Source organism: Meriones unguiculatus, chromosome X (genome assembly GCF_030254825.1).
Source record: "Meriones unguiculatus strain TT.TT164.6M chromosome X, Bangor_MerUng_6.1, whole genome shotgun sequence".
In the NCBI taxonomy this organism is placed as follows: Eukaryota; Metazoa; Chordata; class Mammalia; order Rodentia; family Muridae; genus Meriones; species Meriones unguiculatus.
This window is the reverse complement of record NC_083369.1, coordinates 95,299,229-95,322,438: the sequence shown is the minus strand read 5'-3', so window position 1 is coordinate 95,322,438 and position 23,210 is coordinate 95,299,229. Positions and strand designations below refer to the sequence as shown.

Genomic DNA, 23,210 nt, shown 5'->3' with positions numbered 1-23,210 from the left:
GATGCTTTCCCCTACAGAAACAGAAGCGGCTTTGGGGTATGTGTCCTTTCATGGCACGAAGAAGACAGTCATAAGTATGTTGAGGGGGATCAAGAAATACTTGTCACCAGGCAGAGTACTGCACCTAGTGACCAGGAGAGTGGATACCCTCTGTGGCCTACCCCTCAAATGCTGTGGTGGCCAAAGAACAATCATCAGCCTCAGCAGCTTGTGTTACTCAGAGATCCTCCAGCCTCTGCCTCCCAAGTGGGATTATAGGTGCACCACCACCATTCTTCCTCCTTTCCTGAGACAGGGTCTCACTTGCCAGGCTGGCATCGAATGCACTGGCAATCCTCCTGCCTCAGCTTACTGCACCACCACCTCCATCAAATGTCTTTTCTTCTATCGCTCCCTAGGTTCTTCATCATCAGGGGAGCCAGCTAGAAAAGTCAGGGCAGTCTCTCTGGAAATGTAGGTACTAGATCTGAATTCTGGGGCTGGAGAGAGGGCTCAGAGGTTAAGAGCCCCGGCTGCTCTTCCAGAGGTCTTGAGTTCAATTCCCAGCAACCACGTGGTGGCTCACAACCATCTATAATGAGGTCTGGTCTTCTGGTGTGCAGGTATACATGCTGACAGAACATTGTATGCATAGAACTGAATTCTGAGGGAGTGAGCAGCAGTTATGGGAAGAAAGGACCTAGCAGGAAGCCTGGTGCAAGAGGGACACAGAGGATGTGGGAGAGTCTTAGAAGCCACTGGGAGACAAGGCCAGCCAATGATGCTGTTACAATGGTTCCCATGAGAGAAAATGAATTCGGCCCAGTGTTATTACCAGTGGCAATGATGCAGAGAGCATATTTGGAAGCTTAGGTTTTCAGGTGAGTGATAGAGGCAGAGAAAAACTGACTTTTAAGCCTTACCAGAGTGACTAGGGAAATGAGGGAGCCATTAAACAAGATGAGGGAGAACCCTGGAGAAGGCCCGGGAAAGGCAGAACTCTGCCCAAATTTCTACTGCTTACCTGCCATCTTTCTTTGGTTTAGGTAGCAAGGAGTATCACATCACTTGAACATTATAAACTATTAAAATGCTTACGTATATTAATGTATCTGAGGACAGCCAGGTATGGTGGCATGCTCCTTTAGTCCCAGCACTCAGGAGGCAGAGACACATAGTGCTCTGTGAGTTCAAGACCAGTCTGGACTACAGAGTGAGTTCCAGGACAGCCAGAGCTATGTAGAAAAACCCTGCCTCAAAAATAATAAATAAATAAATTTGTGGAATAAATACTGTTATCTGCATGGGGACAGGTAAGTCAAATAAAGCTCTGATTCATACTAGAAAAACTGAAGTATAGGGGTCCTCAGAGATGGCTCAGTGGTTAGGAGTGTGGACTGCTCATGCAGAGGAGCTGAGTTCAGTTTCCATCACCTCTCAGGTCGCTGGCTCACCTCAGCCTGTAGCTCCAGTTTCAGGCCATGTGACACTATCTTCTGGATGCCTTAGGTATCTCACGTGCACATGGAGATCCACAAGCATTCACATGATTACATTTTTTTATTTTTCGAGACAGGGTTTCTCCGTGTAACCTTGGCTGGCCCAGAACTCACTCTGTAGACCAGGCTGGCCTCAAACTCCCAGAGATCTGCCTGCTTCTGCCTCCCCAAGTGCTGGGATTAAAGGCGTGCACCACTGCGCCCTGGCATAATTACATTTTTTAAAATTAAATCTTCACTTGGAGAGCGGCGTGGGAGGAGATGAGGGAGGGAGGGAGGGAGGGTTGGATTGGGAGGGAATGAGGGAGGGGGCTATAGTGGGGATACAAAGTGAATAAACTGTAATATTAAAAAATAAAAATTTCATTAAAAAATTAAATCTTCCCTTAAAATTCAAAGGTTCAACACACTAATTTAACACATTTGACATTAATTATCCTTGTGTCATGTTTAATGGAGAAATACTAATATTATTCACTAATATTATTTAACATTGTACTGGTGATAGTAACAAGGACAACAGGAAACTAAAGAAAAGAAATTAGATCTAACAAATACAAGTAGAAAAAATAGCAAATAAATTAGAGCGCTAATGATTACAGGGAATCAAACTGCCATTCTCTGACGATTATAGCTGTTAACATGGGAAATCAAAGAAATAACTGAGAAACTGCTATAAGGTAATAAATCAGTAGCTAACAATATATATAGAAATTGATAGCTTTCATAGATAGATAGATAGATAGATAGATAGATAGATAGTCACCAGTTAGAAAGAAGACGGAGGGATAGCTCTATGGCTCATCAGGTAAAGGTGCTTGGCCAGAGTTTAATCCTCAGAACCCACTCATGTAAGGGTGGAAGAAAACCATTACACAAGTTGTCCTCTGAGCTTATGCCATGACATGCATGCGTGTGGGGAGGGGGCAGATGGTGGCAAGAAAAGGTGATTAGAATAAAATAAAAAGTAAAATAAGCAAAGAAAGTAGATTGAAAATGTAGGTGGAGTAGCAAGGCAGAGGGGGACATGAGGTCAAGAGGGAGGTGAGATGGGTGGGGTTGAGGGAATGAGCAGGAAGAGTGAAGAATCCAGACAATGCTGTAATGAAGGCGAGGTGACCGTTAAGTACAAGTTAGTCAGAAACACACAAATAGATAACCGGGAACACTCTCCACACCATCTCCACCTGAGAGCATGGAAAGTGTTCAAGTGGAGGAAAAGTGGCCTGATCTTTTCTAGGTCCTACCCTTTGCCCATAAATGTCATGATTTCCTTGCTTTTAATAGCTGAGTAGTATTCCATTGTGTAAATGTACCACAATTTCTGTATCCATTCCTCAGGTGAGAGGCATCTGGGCAGGTAAACAGTGAAATCTAGAAAAGATCATCCTGAGTGAGCTACCCCAGAAGCAGAAAGACACACATGGTATACACTCATAAGGGGATATTAGCCATGTAATATAGGATAAACATACTAAAACATGTACACCTAAAGAAGTTAAGCAAGAAGGAGGACCCTTGGTAAGATCAATCCTCACTTAGAAACAGGACTGAAATCGGAAGAGGGAGAAAACAGGAAACAAGAGAGGAGCCTACCACAGAGGGCCTCTGAAAGACTCTACCCAGCAGTGGTGTATTAAAGCAGATGCTGAGACTCATAACCAAACTTTGAGCAGAGTGCAGGGAATCTTAGGAAAGAAGGGAAAAATAGTGAGACCTGGAGGGAACAGGAGCTCCACAAGGAGAGCAACAGAACCAAAAATTCTGGGCCCAGGGGTCTTTTCTGAGACTGATACTCCAACCAAGGACCATTCATGGAGATCACCTAGAACCCCTGCACAGATGTAGCCCATGGCAGCTCAGTCTCCAAGTGGGTTCCTGTAGTAAGGGAACTGTCTCTGACATGAACTCAGTGGCTGGCTCTTTGATCACCTCCCCCTGAGGGGGGAAACAGCCTTACCAGGCCACAGAGGAAGACGATGCAGCCAGTTCTTATGAGACCTGATAGGCTAGGGTCAGATGGAAGGAGACAAGGATTCCCCTATCAGTGGACTTGGAGAGGGTCAGGGAGGGAAGAGGGAAGGAGGGTGGGATTGGGAGGGAATGGGGGAGGGGCTACAGGTGGGATACAAAGTATATACAAACTGTAATGTGTGTGTGTGTGTGTGCATGACCTTAGTAATGCTACTTCTTCCCTTACTTACCGCCTTGTGTTTTCAAACCGGGACTTATGTATCCCAGGTTAGTCTCAAACCAGAGGATTTGTGGCACCCAGGATGAACTTTAACACCTGACCCTCCTGCCTCCATTCCACAAGTTGCTGGGATTTCAGGCATTTGTCCCACGCCCTGCAGGGACTATTTTGAAATGGGGACGGGGCAGTTAATAGGTATAGTAAAGAGGAAAGGGGGAGGAAGGTAATTCTCATCTGAACTTCAACACTGGGGCCATGCAGGAATTCCTGTTCATTACCTGTTTCAGAACTGCTGCTGTTCAGTTTTATCTAGTTCACTGGGGAAGCTGAGGGTACTCCCCACCACAGTGCCACGTGCATGGGTTCTACCTCAGGAGAACAGGCAAACCCCGAGTAAGCCACATCCTGTGTAGAAAAGAGCCTATGTCAAGTTTTTAAAGAAAGGCAAAGGAATTACAGTAGCGAAATGAACAGTTCAGATGAAGTAGTAGAGGGAGGAATTGCCTAGTCAGCTTTAAAACTGATACAGCTAAAAAACCATGGCGACTGTAGTGTCTTGGAGGGATAAGCAGTTCAAGGAGAGGACCTGCGCATCACATAGTCACAGTTCATAACAATAGCAAGATGGTTATGAAGTGGCAACGAAAATACATCTGTGGTTGGGGGTCACAATATGAGGAACTGTCTCAAAGGGTGGCCAGCATTAAGGTCGAGAACTACTGCCCCAAATGAACCTCCAACAAACACTTAAAAGATCCTGAGGTGCTTGGGAGGAGAATCAAGTTTTATCCACAGAGGTCATGACACATACATGGGGGAGATTCGGGGGTGTGGCTTGGTCCCCCAGAGGGTAGTACTCTTCGTCTACCAGTTGTTTTCAGCTCTGGAACAATCAATAGCGCTGGTAACTGTCACAAGTTCTCATTATGCCTTCTCACTAGCTAGGGAGAATTTCAGAACTGGAGTTACTGTCCCACGGCAGGTAAACTCTTAAAATTTGGACGTATGGCGCTGGAGAAATGGCTCCGTGGTTAAGAACCTCTCTCTGCCTGATATTCTTAGGAGGCTCCTCTTAAGGCAGGAAGATGGTGACTGAAAAGATGAAAATGTCTCTATAGTAAACCACCTCTAGGCTCCAACTTGTTACTTATCAAATGCACAGGGCAGTAAGAGGCATTCGAAGAACGGACAATCAAATGACACAAGACGGTTCAGGCAAGAGCACAACTTTATTTTCACCTCTAAAAGTAAACCACAATTGACAACAAAGGAGACTGTGCAGTTCAACTTTTTATTTTAATAAAACCAGAATATGCACAGCACATGCAGTGCTAGCATCTAAACTAATACAATAAGCAACTACTAAAGCTACAGTGACTTGAGGGTCAATCTTTACATTCAGCAAGTTAAAAAACCCATTCTTTTTTTTTTTTTTGAAACAACTGAAATATTGCTTGCCGATAAAACTTGCTCAATTGCTATTGCTGAATGTACAAGTCACTGGATATGCCAATACAACGAAGATAACCACATGTTTGAGGATTGCAATGTGCCAGACATTCACTGAAAAAAAAAAATACAACTAAAACAAAACTCACACAACAAACATCTGAGAATCTGGACACTTTGTATCAGTGTTTTGAAGTGTTTCATTATTATCTTAAGACAAGTGTATCAAAACCTTGGCATGATTTAGTTTCAAGTCGCCAATTTTGTTTTTACTAACATCAGAAAGTTATGGCTATACCGTCAATGCCGGGTCTGCTTGATTTTGATTTAAGAGTTTATTATGACTTAACATTAAAAGCTCACACTACCCCGAAATATATAATTTCACGCATACGGTGACATTCAACATTCAAGTGCCAGTGTTTTTGTACTGTCTTTTGGTCAAGTTTCTTTAAACTTTCAAAGAATCACTTTTAGGCTTACAAAAATAAATATTTGTCAAAATGTTCAATAAATATTACATAAAACTAGCAGCAAAAAGTATCTAGAAATCTGTCGTGTGCAAAGTTTTATTCCCAACTATCATTCCCATGGTCCCAAATAAATTTTAGAATCTAGTCCCATCCCTTTCCTAGACAAGCTGCGTTCAACAATCTCCAAGAGACAAAATAAGATTGGAAGTTTAAGGACACGCACACAAGACATATATATAAAATTCTCTGAATGTGCAATAAAAGAAGTACTTTGTAAAAAGTTATGGGCAAAATGTACAAGGGCCTAAACCTAGACTAATTGAAATAGCACCATAACAAATGACCTCAATACTGTCAAGTGCACCTACTTAATAAAAGTTTTAGAACAAGGCACAATACACTTGAAAATCTATTGCACTTTAGGAAATTTTTGCCGTCTTCCTATGCCACTATAAAAAGATTAAGCGTTTGATCACTGCATTCTGGTCAGAAAATTAGCCCAGAATTCCAAGTGGCATAGGCATTTTAGTGGTGGACAATGCTCATCTTTGGCCAGATTTAGCATAAACAGACTATCAATACAATGGAAACCTATGCAACTAAAACTGACTAAACTGCACTGTAGAGCAGAATTGACACCTTGTGCAGTTATGTACATATTTCCAACCTGTGTGATCTCAGATTTCGCTTTGTTACTCTTCTGGAGCCTTTTTTTTTTTTTACAAAGTCTATAGATAGTAAGCCAGTTTAACATCTCAACGCAGCTTGAACAGAGTAATGTGAATCAGCATTTAAAAGAAAGCCTGCTGCATAATTCTTCCTGTTCATTCCCTCTTGACCAAAAAACATCAACACTAGCATGCGTTATTAGACCAAAAATCATCCAGAGCCCTAGGTGAGGGCTGGTCATTGCTGTGGTCAGCCATTCTACCATTTCAATTTCTTTTATGGCAGGCATTTAAAAAGTCTAAGTAGATGAATTCTCCTAAAAACCTATTTCAAGTTATCAGACCTTTAAACTTTCCCTGTAATAACATGCCCACATTTGGCTAGCTCATCGTTAACAATCTGCCTAAACATTGAAAGAGGAATTGCTGTATTTACTTGCATTAACTTTGAGAACAGTGCTTTGAATGTATGCATGTGTTCATACATCACCTCATCATGACTGGAATGGCTTGTTTAAAGACTATTATCAGGTTCTAAATACCTATCCAGGATAGAGTGAGCAAATCAGAACTTTAACTTAATACGTTTTGCCACATTAGAAACTAATTCCATTAATATGCTTCAAGACGTTTGTTGTCTCCCCCAATCTGCAAGTATCAAAAGCCCTAATGCAGGCTACCACTTCAGTTTTTCCCTTATTTATGGATGAATCGATGATTCCTGTTAAGTTGTATCACACCTGTGTGCCAAGGTTTGATTTTAGCCCAAGTTCAGTAAATTTATTTTGTCAAAAAACAATTGGTATCTTGAGCATTACTGAGCCAACAGGACATCAAAATAAAAAGTTGTCTAAAGTTAAAGGCACAGTACATTAACAAACAAATGATCCTCAGTCACAAAATTAGAAATGCAGTTTGGGATAGGGGTAGGCGGGAGGGCAGTTAATCCAAACTACAGCAATGAAGTCTTCAAACCACCTTCCGAACAGGGCTGCTGATTGTTCCTTTCATCTTTTACTTGTGACCTTGAGCTCCCTTAAAAAAAAAAAAATTTCAGTGGAGAATCACAGCTGGTAATGTACTGCGAGTTCTTGAAGCTACACAAGGTATAGTCTGGCTAAGTTACATGTGGTTTCCATATTAGCTTGTTTGGCAGGGTGGCTGGCTGCAAAGCAGGCTCAGTTACCCCACCAGTCAACCCCCTGGGAGTTATAATTGCCTCCATAGCCATCACTGTTGTAAAAGCCTCCATAGCCACCTGGTGAGAGATTGAAAGAGAAAAAAAAAAAAGAAATTAATGAAGTCATCCATCCTTAGCAAGTCTCTTCCTGCAAAGGCTCTGAAAAGCCATCGAGAGCACTCTGTGCCCCTGAGCGGTCTTATTTGTGTTTAAGGTAATGAGGCTTAAAACAAATGACTACCTCCACCAAATCCTCTGCTGCTGCCATGGCCACCTCCACCGCTGCGGCTGCTGCTGGTGCGGCTGCTACTGAAGCTGGAGCTGCTGGCACCACTGCTTTGGCGATAGTCTCGGGCCCCAAACCCTCCACTGAACCGACTGCTGCGAGGGGAAGGAAAATAGTCAACCCAACGTGCTAATGACCGACTTCCACCTTCTTCATTCATAAACTCTCCACCCAGCCGGACTCACCCCAACAATATTTCCCAAGATTTAAATATTCCTTGATAGGCCAACACTAACCTCTTTGCTAATTTAAAACCGATACCAGGAGATAAACGTCTACGTCATGCCCCTCGTTACGCAGCATGCGCACACCTCACCTCTTAGAACGCCCGCGACTGCTACCCTTGTAGTGGTGCTCAAAAGCCATGTTTTCTAGCCAAGATGGCACTTCTTGTTTTGCCTCAACAAGAAGATCCAGTAAATCCTTAGTAATATTTGCATTTCTCTCATTAAAGAATGAGGTGGCAAGACCTAAAACAGTTCAAATAAAAAACAAAAACACCACACATTAACAAAGCTCTTCCAGAAAAGTAGCTTACCATTTTTTTCTGGGGGAGGGGGGGATTTACTTGAGACAGGGTTTCTCTGTGTAGCCTTGGCTGTCCTGGACTCACTTTGTAGACCAGGCTGACCTCGAACTCAGAGATCCACCTTGCCTCTCTCACCCGAGTGCTGAGATTACATGCCCAGCTTCCATGCTTACTTTTCCCATCAGTTAATTAAAATAACATTACTATCAGCTATAACCAATAAATCCTAACTGCATTGTTTGAAAATAGGAATAACATTTAAGATACTATAAAGTTCAAGGCAGGTGTGTGTGATCATTAAAACACCTTTCATCCAGCACTCTGGAGGCAGAGATAGGCAGATTTCTATTGAGCTCAATACCAGCCTGGTCTATGTAGTTTCTAGCTCAAGCAAAAAAAAAAAAACTATAAAGTTCTTTTCTGTGCACATCACAAAACAAAACAAAAAAACCCCAGATACCTGGTAACTAAGCACTTACCAAGGTTTCCCACACGCCCTGTACGGCCAATGCGATGCACGTATTCTTCAATATCACTAGGCAGGTCAAAATTAATAACGTGTTTCACATTTGAGATATCCAGTCCTCTTGCTGCTACCTGAAATACAACTTTTGTTATATATGGCCCACTAAAAGCAAGTATTTGGATACAATAACCTTAAGAATAAAAGGTAAACACAGCACTATACATACTGCTGTAGCCACTAGAATTGGGCTTTTTCCTGAGCGGAACTGGTGAAGGGCCTCTTCCCTATCTCTCTGCGAACGGTCTCCATGGATACTAGTACAAGCATATCCTTCATGATACAAGAAATCCTCCAGCGAATCTGCGCCCTTTTTGGTCTCCACAAATACCAGGGTCAGGGAATCCTTGCCTGGATTTGAAAATAAGGTGTTTATCACTATTAGGAAATACTTAGTATACAGACAATTAAAATGAACAGGACAATGTTCTGAGCAGGGAGGAAAATAATGGTGATACAAATTCTCATTACATAAGCCATCACAGAGAGCTAGAACTGCTCATCATTTTACCTGTTGCATTTAGGAGGTCAAGCAGAAATGACCGTTTGTCCATTTCCTCCACCCAAACCACTTTTTGTGTAATGTTCTCTGACGTAGACCCCACTCTTCCGACAGCCAGAAAAATGTACTCATCCAGGAAATCACGGGCCAGCATCTGAAAAAAAGCCATTGTAGTAAGTGCAGATTTAAAAAAAAAAAAAAAAAGTACAACTTTAAAAAGTCAGTTCTCCTTTTTCCATCATGTGGGTTCCAGGAGCTGAATTCAGGCAGCGAGCAATCTGACTCAGCACCATCCCTCACTATTTTTGGTTAGGGGTGGTGGCACATTCCTTTAATGCTAGCACCTGGAGGGTCAGAAGGAAGGCTGATCTGCATTGCAAAGATATTTTGAAATAGGGCAATCTTGGTTGTGATGCGGAGTGAAAAATCACCTAACAGTACCTGTATTTCCTTAGGGAAAGTAGCGCTGAACATCATAGTGTGGCGGACACCCTTTGGAGGCATGGTGTCTTGTTCAACTATCCTGCGAATCTGAGGTTCAAACCCCATATCTAACATCCGGTCAGCTTCATCTAACACCAAGTACCTATCAGGAAAAACATTCAGTTAAGATTTTGAGAAGAAATCAAGGCTTTGCCTGCTAATCAAATGATATGATCATCAATGTAGTTAATTAATGCTTAACACTGTATTTAATGTCGTCACGTAGAAAAAAAGTTTTTTTTTTTTTTTTCTGCTAAGGTTAAATCACCAAGACCACAGAGCCAACTAGCTTACTGTTTAACTTCTTAAACTTCTACACACCCGTATGTGGCTGCCCTGGAAACCAGTGACTAGCCTCCACTAAAACGTTAGCTGACTTTTCAACACTGACTGGAATTATGATCAACTGACTTTGTGTGAAGCACATCTCTCTCAACATTTCATGTATTTAGACAATGCTAACAAACACATACTTGCAGAAGTCTAATCCAATCTTTCCTCTCTCCATCATGTCCACCAGACGTCCTGGAGTTGCCACCAACAAGTGGCATCCGCGTTCTAAGTCTCGAATCTGTTGACCAATTTCAGCACCACCATAAACCACGCAAGGACGAACTCTCGATCTGTATGAGAACTGTGAGCAAAGAAACTCCATCAAATTCAATGTCATGATTTTTACATGGCCGTGAACATGCTTTGTAAAAATCAACGGGAAAGCTCTGAGGTCCCCAAGTGCATGCTTACCTTTCTGGCTTCCTCATAGATCTGCACTGCCAATTCTCGTGTTGGTGCCAGTACCAAGGAGATTGGGTATTGCTTGCGACGCCCATATCTCCCATTTTCCTAAGAAACAGAAACTTGTTAATCTGCATACTAAATTACTACTCAATCTATAAAAAATTTAAAATTTAGAAAAGTTCGTTTCCTTTCGCAATTTATATATTATACCATAAAATTTCATTAGACTAGTCTAAGCACCATTTGGAATGCTCCCAATAGCTTCCTACAGGATTCACAATAACTGCACTGTAGAAAGAAACACTGTAATAAGCAAACAGCTCACTGACAGAACACTTGCTTAGCATACTGAAACCTAAGCCCCAATCCCAGCATTGGGGGAAATTACCTTCATGGCTCTCAGAGCCTCTCCTGGGCCATCAGCATAAATCTGACTCAAGATAGGCAAGAGAAATGCTGCAGTTTTTCCAGAGCCTGTTAAGAGGAAGTATGTTCATTAGTTGACCACAATAAAACCCTTCTTACTACTTCTGAATCAACACTGTATCCAATTAGTAGTTTTACTTTATGCCCAAAATCCCAAAAATTTCATATAACCTCTTCAGCTAACTAAAACAAGAGCCATCATTTAGGAGCAAGCTATTTTGAAATAAGGATTTACAGAATACAGCCGTAACTATCATCTACGGCTTCTTTAACAATAGAACTGAGTCCTAACAAATGTTCATGACTCGTAAACCCACAAACATCTATTATCTCCTTGTTTTACTAGGAAAAAAAGTGAAATTTATTCCAATCAAATGAACTTACCAGTCTGGGCACAGGCCATCAAGTCCCTCTTCTCTTTGATAATAGGAATTGCATGCTTCTGCACTGGAGTTGGACGAGTGTAACGAGTAAGCTCAATGTTTCCCATAATGATTTCTCCCATCTCAACATCACTGAACTGTCAAATTCAATGGCATCAAATTAGCAGAGATGTGATCCTGAGGCCACTGTTATATACTAATATATGAATGACAACAGCAAAATTTTAACATAAAACTAAGTTGGGTTTTTACATTTGACCCATTTCCTATTCCAAGGAGTGAATTACTTAATTACTTACTTAATGATAACTACACTCAACCAATGTCTCCCTCTCTACAAACTCTAATGCATGGCTAGTTATATTTCTCTGTAGCTTAAATAGAAGAACTTACACTTTCTATATGTGGAGGACAGTTGTTGCCTGTTGCTTCAACTGGAATGTCATCGTATTTCTCAAAGTTAATCCCAGTATTGCCTCCAGAAAAGAGTTCCCTGAAATAAATGTTGGTAAGTTCCCATGCAACACCAGTGAAAAAGACCTCACCGCAGAAAGCGCATTTCAAAAACTTACTGCTCCAAGCGTTCACTCGGTGGGAGTGGCTTTGACCAGTCATCCTCATCTGATTTGTCACACCAGCGGCTATTTCCACCTCGTTCGAATTTGCCAAAGCCACCTCTATCTCCACGACTGCCGATGCCATCGTAGTCTCCCCGGCCACGATCGTCAAACCTGAGCATCGCCAAGTAGTAAGTCAGAATCTTAACTGTCACCACACCACCCCCAGAGAACTGCCTCAGAAGAACTGGCAAGCTACACGATTTCAACAGTTCAAGTCTGTCTTGTTCTCATGGATACAGAAGGCTAACCAGCAGATCCTACCACCTAAAATCACTACTTCCTTTATTTCTGAACTCATACAGCCCAGCCTTGCAACATATTCTATTATTAAGAATCAAAGCTTTAAAAAAAAATTAAATTGGCATATAGTCCATGCCTTTAAAGTGTTTGTCAAAAGTATATATTTAGTAGAAAAGAAAAAAAGAGAGAATAAATAGCACCCCCAAACATTGTTCAGGTTATCCTATGAAGCCACTTAAGAGAAAATTCATGTGTGACAGCTTTTTAATAAATGTCTTAGAAAAAAAAATCCTTACCTGAATAAAGATGTTTTAGTTTGCCAAAAATCTGGACACAGGAGACTAACCACAGCTATTAGGCACATGAGGTCAGTACGCCACACTTGTGTAATCAAAAATATAAGGTGTTTATTTTGCCATAAGAGTCCACAAAGAGCTCAAGCAAATTCAGCCATTCATTACATGAAATTACTTTCAAAATAGTTAATATAAAACTAGAGAAATAGAAAAACCGACTTCATAGTTCTTTCTTTTGTTGTTGCTTTTTGAGACAGGGTTTCTCTGTGTAGCCCTGGCTGTCCTAGAACTCAGTCTGTAGACCAGGCTGGCTCAAATTCATAGAAATCCACCTGCCTCTACCTCCCAAGTGCTGGGATCAAAGGTGTGCGCCACCACTGCAGTTTCATCTAATTTCTACGTAATAGGTTCAATCTTACAGCTAAGAAACTGTAGTAAAGTTAAGCAGACATAATACCTGACATCTACTTTTTATCCCGATATATTCAGGGAAAAGACTTCCTAAATTACCATTGTAACCAGTAAACTGATTTCATTTACCTTCCCCTTGATCCACTTCCACGATCGCTGAAGAAACTAGACTTCCCTCTTGAATCACCGCGGGATCCAAAACTGCTGTATGCATCCTTATCCTTACTAGAACTCCATCCTGAACTGTCTTTGTCGTAGAATCCTAAAAATAAAAAACCCACCACAAATTCTTAAGCATCCTATTAACACATGGTCTTAATTTTTCTGAATTTGATAGCCTCTGGCTCTTCTTATCTCTCTACTGTCAAAAACCAATGTAAATATTCTAATGGTACCAGAAGATAACTAAGACATACCAGTTATACCCAAAATCTCCAATTCTCCCCCCCCCCAGAAAATACTGTTATAGCAGATCATGCAATGAGAGGCTAACGACATTCTGAATGAATGAATACCATCTAAGACGTCAACAACTCTGCCTTTAACACGATGATTATGTGTCTTCTGTCACATAAATATGTTTTAACTTCCATTCACTTTGTAGGTGTGAATGAACTGACACAGAAACAGCCAAAGTTTTCAACTGGCACATCAGATTTATTTGGTTCGTATTTTTCAGTTCCAATGGCGAAAGTATGAGAACAATGCCTTCTACATGTGAGTCACATGCCACATGGTATCACTTTAATGGTTTGCCTAGAGTATCCTTGACATTTATTCTTGAAATTTAACGATACCAAGAATTTTCAAGCACCAAACTCCTCTATGGGCTCCCCCATGACAGTTATATTTACGACACTAGGGTTAAACTAGCTTCAATGACATTTTATTAGTCAGGGACATTTACAAGTTACTTTCCTTCTTCCTTTGTCCCTACCATTACCCAGCCGTGTGTGTCGCTGGCAAGCAAGAATTTAATTGCTTCCCCAGATCTCTTTCTTCCGGTTGTAAAATTTAAGATCCTGACTCTCAAGTCACTCCAAATTCACTGGACTGTGCCTGGTATTTTAACTTATCTTGTGGTAAGTCCATTATCTTGTCATATATGTTAAGACAAAAACAAAGTATTTCCATGTAGTTTGTACTACACAGCATGGTGATGGCCTATTTTTTCAAATTAAAAAAAAAAAAAACCCAAACTAAAATGTAACTAATTATAATGGATTAAGAGACTAATAAATCACACAAAAGCCATGACACTGAATACAGTTTTCCATGGTGTAATATCAGTTAAGGTTTTCCAAAGTTCCAGGAGTTTAAAAAAAAAATTAAATCTAGTAGAAATGTATAGGTTTTCTAAGTTGCTTTGTCTTCCCTAGGCTCTAATTTCCAAATGGATCAGATTTACCAAATTGATATTAAGGACTCACCTTTAGTTGCTTCTCTGTTCCTTAAATGAGGAGGGATATAGCGTCCTTCTAAAAGAACATAAAAATTAATAAACATGCCAAATACCTTCACTGTACAGCTCTTCATCAAGATCACTATTAAAAAATAAGCCCTTTGAACTTTAAAGGGTTAGTGAGAAAGGTCTGACTTTAAGCTAGGCACATATGCCTGTAATCCTAGCTAAGGCAGGGCGGGAAATTCATCACCAGCCAGCCTAGGCCACATGTACTTTGTCTTCAAAAAGAAGAAAAAAGAATTGGCAACTCTAAGCCTAGTAGTTAGTGCATGCCTTTAATCCCAGGCGAGGCAGGGGGAGTCTAGCCTGGTCTACAGACTACCTGGACAGCCGTGGCTATACAGAGAGACCTTGTCTCAAAACAAGGAGGGCTTATATAACTTAATTCTCTCTGTACTTTTGGATTAAATATTTGAAAAGATTTGTCAGGAATGATGGGTTAAAGAGTATGAGCCAGGGCACCCAACTAAAAACATTCTTTTCTGCGGCGACAGAGATGGAACAAAGGGCCTTGCACATGCCATTTAAGGGACTTGATCGCAGACCTACATGCCCAGCCTTTCTACCTTCTAGCCAGTGAAAGCATCATCTAACGGTGTCCATTCAATTTTTAAACATTCAAGGGAGTACTAAGATACCAAGTTCTGATAGTCAATATATTCATAAAGTGTGTTTTACTTACTGCTTGCTGTACTTCCTCCAGTCTGATTATCTGATGAGTTCAGGTCTAGGCCAGCAAACTAGAAGAAAATCATATTGATTTTAGTCTCAATGCTGAAGGAAATACAATAAAGGAAAAACACCATCTTCTGGTCTCACATTCAAACAGCTGCCCCACCAAACCCACACAGGTAATGTGACCAAGAACAGAGCAGAGACTACAGGGCTCTAAAGAAAACACAAAAGTAGTCCCACTATAAATACCACTGAAAGTAAGTTACAAAATCAAACAGGAACTGCATCCAAATTCAATTCCACCTTTCATGTTTGTTCTGTAAACATTTTTCATAGTAAGAGCTCCTTATCTGACAAAATACAACTTAGCTATGCTGAATTTCGAAAATGTAGCCAGGCATGGCGGTGTGCCACTGTAATCCCAGTATTCAGGTGGCTAAAAAGCTCTTATCAAGATCACCTACATGGTACTCAACAACCCTAGTTCCAGGAGACCCACTGCTCTCTTCTGGCCTAAGGCAGACATATATATTAAATAAAACTTTTTTTTTTCAAGACAGGGTTTCTCTGTGTTAACAGCCCTGGCTTATCTTGGAACTCCGTAGACCAGCCTGACCTCAACAGAGATCACCTCCCTCTGCCTCCTCGAGGGCTGGGATTAAAGGCATGCTTCAAAGTCTAAGGTCAGGGTAGCCAAAAAAACTGTTTTAAAACATTAAGTAGGTGCTAAGAGCTCAGTTCGGTTGGTAGAGTGCTCATTCACATTGATGGACGAAGCCCCCGAGTTTTAATCACTACTATCATATAAACCAAGTGTGAGGATTCATGGCTATAGTCCCAGTGTTAAGAGAAATGGAGGCAGATGGATCATGAGCTCAAGGCCATTCTCAGTAATATAGCAACTTCCGGGCTAGTCTGGGCTACATCAGACCCTGTCTAAAAACAAAAACCACACATTCAATAGGTATAGGATTCATTTTAATCCTTTTTGACAATGTTTCTAAATGCCCCATTTGTATTTGGTAATATTTTAAACCTAAAAGCACACATAATGACAGAATTGAAACTATTGTTTAGTTCCTTTATTCTAAAATAACAAATATATTAAATTGGGACACTACATAAAACAATTTTAGCAAAACACACCACTTTGTACTATGTAGTAAAACTAAGCTAAAATAATTCCTATTCTCCCATTTAACTGTAAATTAACAGAACTAGTCATGAATTGCCTTTGAGGTTCTTACTAAAGAACATTTTTAGTGACGTCAGCCTTCTAAGTCTACCCATGTAACCTTTTATTTTTCCGTATGTGCCCTAGGCATGAAACAGCTTTGGCCACCAAGCCAGGCATCAAGCTAGGATGAACAAAGGACTACCATCTGCTCTGCCCCTGAACACCACCACGAACAAGGTGTCCCTTTGCCCATTGCCAGGGGGTTACCTAACTCCTTAATACTGGGAACTCAAAAGATTTTAAAGGTTCTACAAAAACACTACACGCTATCTTCATGTTTTTAATTTTCTTAAGAATTGTGACTGCTACAGTGCTGGGGGAGGGGGATAGGGAGGAGGGGGTAGGGAGGAGGAGGGAGGGAGGAGGTAGGGAGGAGGTGGGCTGCATTCGCCTTTGCTAGATGCAAATTCACTATCATAATCCTGGCTGGTCTTGAATTCAAAGAATTCATCCAGCCTCTGCTGGGTCCCGAAGATCAAACTTAAGGTAGGTGTGAGTCCTAATGTAATCTGCTTTGGAATATAAACCCCCAAAAAGCCAGGAAAAAAAATAGAACTGCTACATTTTTACGAATGTGTTCTTTGGCTTTTTTTTTTTTAATGAGCTTTGATGTTTTGCCCCCATGTGTCTGCGGGAGGGTGTCAGTTCCCCTGGAACTGGAGCTACAGGCAGGTGTGTTCTGGCATATAGGTTCTGGGAACTGAACCCCGTCCTCTGAAGAGCAGCTAATGCTCTTAAACGCTGAGCCATCTCTCTAGCCCTAGCTCTAGTTTTGTTTTTTGTTTTTAATTTATCATCTGGCATCAATATAAGCAGCAACAAAGTTGTCATAGGGACTGTTGGTACTCATTACAAGTGAAGACTTGAACCACTCGGAATTCCTAAATTTTTGGAGTTAAATCCATCACAAACTTATGAAAGGCCCTTGGAAATATAATGAATCTCCAATATATTCCAATAACTATCATTTAGAATAGCCGGGCGTAGTGGTGCACGCCTTTAATCCCAGCACCCACGGAGGCAGAGGCGGGAGGCAGGTTGGGCGGGAGGCAGGTTGGGAGTTCGAGGGACTCCACGACAGCCAAGGCCAGCCAGAGAAACTCTCGAAAAACAAAAATTCGTTGAGAAGGAAGATGTTAAAGCTGGGAAGAAGAGCCACCCTTCACAGCAGGCAGTGTTACTTTTCTTTTGAGCCTAGACAACACTAATGTTACAATGTGTTAGAAAATGGAAGATTTACTGTAAGGGGGGGGGGGGTCATTGACCAAGAGGCCAGGCAGGAGGATAGCGCATCCTCATCTCTGCCTCCAGACCCAGAAAGGCAATCTCGACTAAAAGAACAGAAGACACCAGGCCGGATCCATCTCCCTAGTTTTTACTTCAAGGGCACGTTGCCATGCTCTTGGGCATCCCGCCTCTAGATGATCCCAGAGGAGGCCGTCCCTCGAAAGGCCCGCGGTCCTCACCTGGGCCCAGGAAAAAGGTCGGTGCGTGTGCCGGGCTCCGGGTGCTGCAGCTGTTTCCTGGAGCCGAAGGCTGAGCAAGGGCCGCGCCGCCGGGTGGCTGGCGTCACCACCGAGGCCGGCGCAATTGCGCACGCAGCGGCCCCGGCCTCCCCACCCCCACCTTCCCCCCCCCCCCCGCGCCCGCCCGCCCGCCCAATCCGCCCTGAAATTTCTGCGTCACAAAACTTTCCACTCGGGAATCGAGGCCTCCCTAGCCTCGGCGCACCGGGGCCTGCGGTGGCGAAGGAACCCGGGGTTCACACGCACCGGAGCTCGCTGGCGCGCAGGCCGCCGGGGGGGGGGGGGGAGTGGGATGCGGGGGGGAGGAGGAGGAGGTGATGGGGGAGATGATGGGGGGTGATGGCGGGGGGGGGCGGGGGGAAAGGGAGAGAAGCACGCCGCACCGCCGGTCTGCGCCACACAAAGGAGGCCGCCGCCATTAGCCCGCGCAGGGGCTGGGGACCCCCGAGCAGCGCCCCCCCCCCCGCATTCCGGAGCCACGCAGCCGCTCCGCGAGCCCGACAGCGGCCACGGCCTCCGGGCTTGGAGACCATTTGCACCGGAGCCAAGGAGCCCCGAAAGCCCCCCCCAGAAACCCGGGGGCCGAGACCATCCCCCCAACACACAAGATACACACACACACACACACCCGCCAGGCGCGCAATCCCCTCCCCCCCTGCGGGTCACTAATCAACTAGGGTGCGCGCGCGTGCGCCCGTAAGAGCGCGCCCCCTCCCCCTCCGCTCGCCTGCGTGCTCTCTCTCCCTCTCTCTCCCCCTCTATACCTCTGTTTCTGTCCCTCTCGCGCTCTCTATCTCACACTCAGACACACACACACTCACACACACAAGCCGCCATTGTACTCGTGCCAGGGGACAATACCGCGGACTGAACCGAGCTGCGGGAATAACCTGCACTAGCGACACCCGACCCCCCCCCCCGCCGCCGCCACCACCACCACCACCACCCCGTAAAGCATCCAGTCCCTCCAGAGCCCCTGGATCCTGACACCCGCCGACCCTCAAAAGACCTCGGGGAAAACGGGAAGGAAAAAAAAAAGCAGAACTTAAAAGAACTGCGCCACAAGGCGGGCCAGGTGTGGGGGGGGGGGGAGAAGAGATGTAACCAGAGACCGCTGAGGCTCACCTGCTGGTCCAGCCCGAGCGCATTTTCCACTGCCACATGACTCATCCCTGAAGAGTACCGAGAACTCGGGAGTCTTCCGCTGCTGAGCAAGTGCCGGCTTCACCGCAAAGCCTCTCTCACGGGAGAACTGCGGCTTTGAAGCGCACCGCGCGGCCGCGCATCTTATATACCGACTTGGAGGGCCGCTACGTCAGCACGTAAGACGCATGGCCCTCCTCTTTTTCTAGGCGATTGTCCACTGCCGTTAGGATCTCTGCCCCCGGCTACGGTACACTCCTCCTATTCTTCTCGTGACATTTCCCGACTCAGTCCCATCACCGCCCCCCCCTCACTTCGTGGCCCCTACCTAGAGGACCCCCCCCGCATTCAATGCTGTTCTGGTTCTCTCGGTTTGGGTTTTTTCCTGTTCTCCGCTGAGACCCTAGTCTTAGTGTTTCCTCCAGATCTCGCGAGAAATCGTGTCTGCCTGTCCTCTCTGGCAATGAAGCCCCAATATTTAAACTAGGCGCATTTGCTGTTTCCTAGGGTCCCAGTTTTCATCTTTCTTTATTTGCACTCTTTCTTTCCCCTCCGTGCCTTCCCCCTCTCCCCCCTCCCCCCGGGACTCGGAGATGATGTAGTGGTCTTTGTCTGGCCAGTGCATAACAATCAAATGAGGGCCGGGGAAGGAGGAGGGTGATGGGTCACGTGACCGTGGGTGTCCAGCGCGGTGGCCATTTTGTGAAGAAGGGAAACTGGCTTTGAGCAGTGCTGGGAATTGGGAGGGAGGGACGAGAACCCTGCGGGGTGGAGGGGGGGGAGAAGAGAGGAGCGAGGAAGGGTGGAAGGAGCCAGAGCCACAAAGGGGAAAGACGAAAGGGAAAAGACTAAAGGCGGTTGACCCAGGTCGTCCTGAACAGGCAGTGGAAGGGACGTGCCGGTCGCTGGAGACCTCCGCGCGCTGTTGCCTAGGTAGCGGGTACGCCACCCACACCTCCTGCAATGGAGGAACAATGAGGCTAGCTCATGCGAATCTAGATCCGGCAATGTGGGATCCTCCCGGGACTCCGAGCCTCCGCCGCTGTGTGTGAGCAGCCCGGGATCCTGTATCCTTCCGCGCGGCGCTCGTTGCACCGGGCCGGCGACTGGGCGAGCACAGCGAGGGACCCCCGAAGGTTTCTTCTAAGAACTCTTCCGAGGCTACCCAGGAGGCTATGGTGTGGGGACTGGGGCACAAAACTGTGCCTGCTGGAGAAGCTGGGGTGGCTTTACCCGACGGAGGTAACGCGCCTCGGGCCACTACGGTGGGCAGGAAGTATCTAGAAGAACGCGTCTGTCGTCAGACGGGGCGCTTTTTGGTGGTCGCCCACTGGGCCGACCCCCCCACCCCAAGTCCCAGCTTCAAAAAAGTATACCCTTAAGCAACAGAAAGAATAATACAATGAGCCCTCTGCTTTAAGCCAATGGCAACACACACAGGTTACCTAAAAGCTAATCCCTTCGGACCCTCCGCTTAACAAATAAAACGCAAGACAAACACACACACACACATCCCGCCACACACACACACACACACACACACACACCAGGAGCCTTCTGCTGCCAGAGTTCAAATTAACGAGTCAAATAATTTACAACGCAGCTCTTTTTACTTTTCCGGCTTTTTAAGTTGAAAGGGAACTTCTAAACAGATAAGGAAATAATAAAAACGATCCCCAGGCAAGTTCCTTCTCGGCTTTTGTTCTCAGTTTTTCTCAGCTGTAAGAGTCCACTAGACAACTTACAACAAATATTTTGTTTTGTTTCTTGGTAACCAGTGAATTTATTGGGTTTATTTGGAGGAGCCGTAACTATGTTTTAAGACCCTTTTAAAACATAATAAAGTAACAAGTCAAGGATAATACAGCAAAGTTGGTTACTGTTTCGAAAGGCAGGAAACTATAATAAGTATTTTTAACACCCCCTGTAACCGTGCTGAAATAACAAACCATAGCTAATACAACTGAATTTTTTTTTTCAGTTTCAAAAAGCAGGACCTAACTATAATACTCAAACCGAATGAATGCAATAAAATAACATCATTAAAGCAGTGGTCATTAAAGTGGTGGTGCTCGCTACTTATCCTAGCACTGAGAGACAGGCTAATAGATCTCTAAGTTCGAGGCCAGTGTGGTTTACAGAGGGAGTCCAGACAGCCAGGGCTACGTAAGGGAAGAAAACACGCTTAATCCCAGCATTTAGAGACATTCTTTTCTTAGGGGAGGGGAGGGGAGGGCGGATGGAGGTGAGGAGGGGAGTGGAGGATAAGTGGAGTGGAGGAGGGGAGTGGAGGACGGGCGAGTGGAGGAGGGGAGGGGAGGAGGGGGGAAACAAGGCAATTAAAACATAGTCCGGGATGTTCTGCCCAAGTCTCCCAGGCCCAATGGCCTTTTTTTAAAAACCGAGAAGTCTTGGTGGAGACGGGGGCTTGGGGCCTAGTAGCCTTCTGCGACGAAATCGAAATCTCGGAAAGCCGCCTGCTCCGCAGCAGTGAGGGGCGGCACATCTCGGGGTGGGCTCAGCATGGGGGCCTCGGCGGTGAACTCCACGTCGAAGTTGCTGACATCCGTGCGCCCGGACAACCTAGGCACAAAGGGTGGGGCCAGGCGACGGGCGAGCAGGTCGTCCCAGGCGAGGGCCTTGAAGAAGGGTTGTTTCTTCACGTCTTCAGCGTCATGCTCAGAAGACCCCAACCTCTGGTCCGGGTTTCTCCGCAGCAGCTTTCTCATGATGCGGGTGGCCTCCACCGACAGGGAGCTGGGGTAGCGAATCTTATCGTGGACGATGCTGTCAAACACTTCTTCGTCTTCGTCGCCAGGGAACGGGCACTCTCCCACCAGCATCTCATAGAGCAACACGCCCAGTGCCCACCAGTCCACCGATCTTGTATAAGATGTTTCGGTCAGCACTTCCGGCGCCAGGAACTCGGGGGTTCCGCAGAACGTGCTGGTCCGGTCGCCATGGCCCATCCCTTCCTTGCAGAGGCCGAAATCGGTTATCTTGACGTAGCCTTCGGTGTCGAGGAGCAAATTGTCTAACTTGAGATCGCGGTAGATGATGTTCTGCTCGTGGAGGAACTGGAGCCCCAGCACCACGCAGCCGGAATAGAAGACGGCCCGCGGCTGCGAGAACACGTTGCTGTGGATGTGCAACATGAGATCTCCGCCGGCCGAGTACTCCATCACGAAGCAGACGTGTTCTGGGGTCTGAAAACAGCCGAAGAGTTTCACCAGGAAGGGATGTCCCGCCTTGGTGACGGCCGCCAAAACCCGCTTCTCACTCATCAGGTTCTCGACTTTGTCTCGGGCGAGGATGTCACCTTTCTTCAGGGCCTTGATGGCATAGAGCTTCCCGCTGGTGCGAAATTCAGACAACAGCACCTTGCCAAAGTGACCCCGGCCTAGCACTGCCCAGAACTTGAAGTCGTCAAGCCTCAAGGGCGATTTCTTCTGGGGGCTACATAGGCTAGGGCCTGGGGTCACCTGGCTGGCTGTAGGTAGCTGTAGAGGGGCGATGGGTCTCCGGATTGGAGAAATCAGGCTACTAGAGGTGGAAGGCAGCCCCGATAGGCTCTTCAGAGATAAGCTATCCGAGTTCGCACGGAGATTCAGTTTCTTCATGGCTGAATCTCCGGAGTGCGGTATCTCAGAGCCGGAGATGTGTTGGGTCTGAGGGTAACGCCGGTTGGGTACGTCATTAAGGATGAGTCTCCAGGGCAACCGCACCCAAGTTACGGCATCCACGTTCATGGCGCCCTAAAAATGTCTTCCCTCGCTGCTTGGGGAAGACCTTTTTTTTCTGCCTTTGGAGCATAGGCATAGCTCAATGATGGGGTTGTAAAACATGACCTCACCACCAGGCATCCCTGAGGTTCCACGTCCAGTGGCAACTTACCCCTCTCGTTGTCCAAGAAGTCTCCAAACTTCATTCAGTACTAAGGCCCTAATCACTGAGGGCCTTGAGCCCCCTCCTTCCTGACACTCCCTCCTTCCGCAGGCCTTTTCCTCTATCCAGAACCTCCTCCACTCTTTCTACCCCTTTGCTGATGCAAGGGTGATAAACTGCTTCCTGCTGTCCTTGAGGTTTATATGCACATAAGAACGTCACAGGATAGGGCTGGAGAGATGGCTCAGAAGTTAGGAGTACGGACTGCTATGCCGGAGGCCCTGAGTTCGATTCCCAGCACCCACACAGTGGCCGACCACCATCTCTAACATCAACTAGTGCTCTTTTTTGGTGTGCAGGCAGAGCACTGTATACATAATAAATAAATGAATCTTTTTTT

General features: G+C 45.1%; 2 protein-coding genes across 4 annotated transcripts; both read right to left on the bottom strand.

Moving 5' to 3' along the window:
• Positions 1 to 4,882: 4,882 nt before the first annotated feature.
• Positions 4,883 to 19,066, bottom strand: Ddx3x (DEAD-box helicase 3 X-linked). 3 transcript variants are annotated; one of them, XM_021627448.2, is made up of 17 exons: positions 18,908 to 19,066; positions 15,027 to 15,084; positions 14,310 to 14,357; positions 13,009 to 13,141; positions 11,885 to 12,043; positions 11,706 to 11,805; positions 11,314 to 11,449; positions 10,892 to 10,977; positions 10,510 to 10,608; positions 10,239 to 10,399; positions 9,724 to 9,868; positions 9,292 to 9,436; positions 8,950 to 9,131; positions 8,737 to 8,854; positions 8,045 to 8,198; positions 7,684 to 7,823; positions 4,883 to 7,520 (listed from the first exon to the last, which is right to left on the bottom strand). In XM_021627448.2, the coding sequence occupies exons 1-17, from the start codon at positions 18,950 to 18,952 to the stop codon at positions 7,441 to 7,443; spliced, it is 1,989 nt and encodes a 662-aa protein (XP_021483123.1). In that variant the 5' UTR covers positions 18,953 to 19,066; the 3' UTR covers positions 4,883 to 7,440. The 3 variants fall into 3 exon arrangements, with proteins under 3 accessions (XP_021483123.1, XP_021483124.1, XP_021483125.1); XM_021627449.2 differs by having other exon boundaries at positions 7,684 to 7,820; XM_021627450.2 differs by having other exon boundaries at positions 14,310 to 14,354.
• A 2,294-nt stretch (positions 19,067 to 21,360) lies between these two features.
• LOC110540697 (serine/threonine-protein kinase N1-like) lies at positions 21,361 to 22,853 on the bottom strand. The gene is given in 3 exon segments (XM_060374668.1): positions 21,361 to 22,681; positions 22,683 to 22,745; positions 22,747 to 22,853. Coding segments are annotated over 3 exon segments (1,491 nt in total).
• Between the last annotated feature and the right edge of the window lie 357 nt (positions 22,854 to 23,210).